The sequence below is a fragment of the Stegastes partitus genome, unplaced genomic scaffold (genome assembly GCF_000690725.1).
Source record: "Stegastes partitus isolate 25-593 unplaced genomic scaffold, Stegastes_partitus-1.0.2 Scaffold507, whole genome shotgun sequence".
In the NCBI taxonomy this organism is placed as follows: Eukaryota; Metazoa; Chordata; class Actinopteri; family Pomacentridae; genus Stegastes; species Stegastes partitus.
Genome location: NW_007578238.1, coordinates 15,498 through 18,003, shown reverse-complemented (window position 1 = coordinate 18,003; position 2,506 = coordinate 15,498). Strand labels below are relative to the sequence as shown.

The window sequence follows — 2,506 nt, the reverse complement described above, 5'->3', positions numbered from 1 at the left end:
GTCCTGAACAACAACGTGTTTACAGACAGTGAACTAACCACAGACGCTCCACTGTTCTGCTGTTATCGCAAACATCATGCTACAACTTGCAGCTTGACACGTAAAGAAAACTCACGTTAGTCATTTTCAGAGAATAATCAACAAGAAGTCTGTCTGATAGAACATAGTTGAATTTGGAATAAAGATTCTTTTTTTTTTTTAACTTCATTTAAGACATGCAGGCTCTGCATGTGCACAGCAGAATGAGCAAGGAACAAGAGAGAAAGACAGAAAAGGAGAACATTTGGTTACAAAACAGAAAACAGCATCCTTTGTATGGAAATATTTTGGCTACAGAAAATGGATGTGGATGAAACACAGGTTCTCTGTCAGCAGTGTTTTGCAGTTGTTGCAACTACATGAGGGAACACGGCTAATTAATTTGATTAATTCATCCATCCATCCATTATCTATACACCGCTTAGTCCTCACTGGGGTCGCGGCCGGGCTGGAGCCTATTAAGCCGACTTAGGGTGAAGGCAGGGGACACCCTGGACAGGTGACCAGTCTATCACAGGGCTACACTAGGAGACAACCAAACACACTCACATTCACACCTACAGACAATTTAGAATCACCAATTAACCTCAGCATGTTTTTGGACTATGTGGGAGGAAGCCGGAGAACTCGGAGAGAACCCACGCTGCACGGGGAGAACATGCAAACTCCACACAGAAAGATTCCGGTGCCCCCATCGGGACGCGAACCGGCGACCTTCTTGCTGCGAGGCAACAGTGTGAACCAACTGCGCCACCCTGCAGCCCTTGATTAATTCATTTGCTAAATAATTTGCACAGCGGTGGAGCTCAACTGTCCAGCTGCACCAAAAATTTGGCAAATTCTTTTGCTAATTGGCTAATTTGTACGCTAGGTAGTTCGTCACTGCAACACAGTACAGATAAATTACAGTTCTTGAGGTGTTTGCTGTAGTTTTATGAGGAATACTACCCACATTTATGTAGCTCAAACATTAGTCACCTCTTCATGAAAATGCTGATGTTCTTGTCTGTATGTTCAGTACGGAGTTGGAGCTGGAACCTGGTTAGCATAGCTAAGCATAAAGGCGGAAAGCAGGGGTAAACAGCCAACCAGCTGGCCCACCAATTAGCATGTTCACTGTCTCAGTAAGAGGCTAACATGTTCTTGTGTTTCCTCTGCAGTCCGTGCCCTCCTATGGGACGCAGACTCCTCACAACAACTCCCACAGCGTTGATGTGCCAATGACGGAGATCCACACCCACAAAGACTGCATGTTTGAGACAATGGGCGACTCGGCGGGCCAGAAAAACGCACACACCGTCTACTACAACATCTGTCAGGTGTGACGGGACAGAGCAGCTCTCTCAGAAGAGTCTGGTCAGACCTCATCGTGCCATCTGAGCAGGAGTGTTAAGATGTGATGAACTCTGTGCAGGAATCTCCTTTTGGCTTCCAGTTTAAATCGCCACCAGGAGCTGTGCTTTCCCTGGACAAACTGGAGCTCTGCTCTCCTGCTCACTGAGATAGAGAACAATCACGAATCATTGGTTTAACGGAAACTCGTCCTGATGGCCTGAATTTGAAAGGTGGATATTTTAAAAACTTTGCTTGTTGTTGCTGGAAGAACAAAATGAAGAGGAGCCTGATTTGCACCAGAGGATTATGGGTACACAGCGCCCTCCTGGGAGCACCTGTAGGTTCACTTCCTGGTCTTCCACCTGGTTACACCTGCAGAGAGAAAGCTGCAAACTTCGCCTTCTACTACCAACAAAAGGAGATTCAGTGATTCACTACGAGTTGAAACAGGTTTGTTGCAAAGGAGCCTGGACGCCTTCTTTTAGAGGCTTTGGAGCTGAGAAGAGGCCGGACCACACTGAAGGGGATATACATCATCGTTTTAACATTTAACAGCTACACTGGATGTATTGCAGATATCTGTATTTCAACTCTTCCTAGTCAAAAAGGACATTTCTGATATTAACGTCCTCATTGTTCCAGGACACATGACGTTACTTTGACCATTCATGTGTTTCTCATTTCAGATATCTACAGTTCAGCTGCAGATCTCCACAATGTGGATTCCAGATATCTGCAGCTGAATTCTGACTATCTGTAATTCCAGTTTCAGATATCTACAGTTTAATTATCACAAGCCATAATTTGAGTTCAAGATATCTTAAATTCTTCTCAATTCAACAGATCTACATTATCCTTTTAAGATATCTTCACTTAAATTTGAACTGAAGATATCTCACAGTGGAATTCTGCCTCGTCAAAATGTAACTGCATACATCTTGCATTAGTGAAGTGATGTTGCAGATATTTGTAGTTACGTCAGAAGCTACAGCGAGTGGGAGGCAACTTGCTTTTCAAAGATCCTGCATATGCAACCATAACTACATATAACAGCCAAGTCAGAGCAGCCTGAGGGCAAAGTTCTGGTAAATTACCACCACAAGTCTCTGATGAACGAAGCTCTTGTTCTGCA

General features: G+C 44.2%; 1 protein-coding gene across 1 annotated transcript in view; it reads left to right on the top strand.

Moving 5' to 3' along the window:
* Positions 1–1,364, top strand: part of LOC103361467 (excitatory amino acid transporter 5-like) — an 18,537-nt gene extending 17,173 nt beyond the window's left edge. Inside the window, exon 10 of the mRNA XM_008287549.1 lies at positions 1,200–1,364. Coding sequence (XP_008285771.1) covers positions 1,200–1,364 — 165 coding nt within the window. The remainder of the gene's footprint in view (positions 1–1,199) is intronic.
* Positions 1,365–2,506: the final 1,142 nt, after the last annotated feature.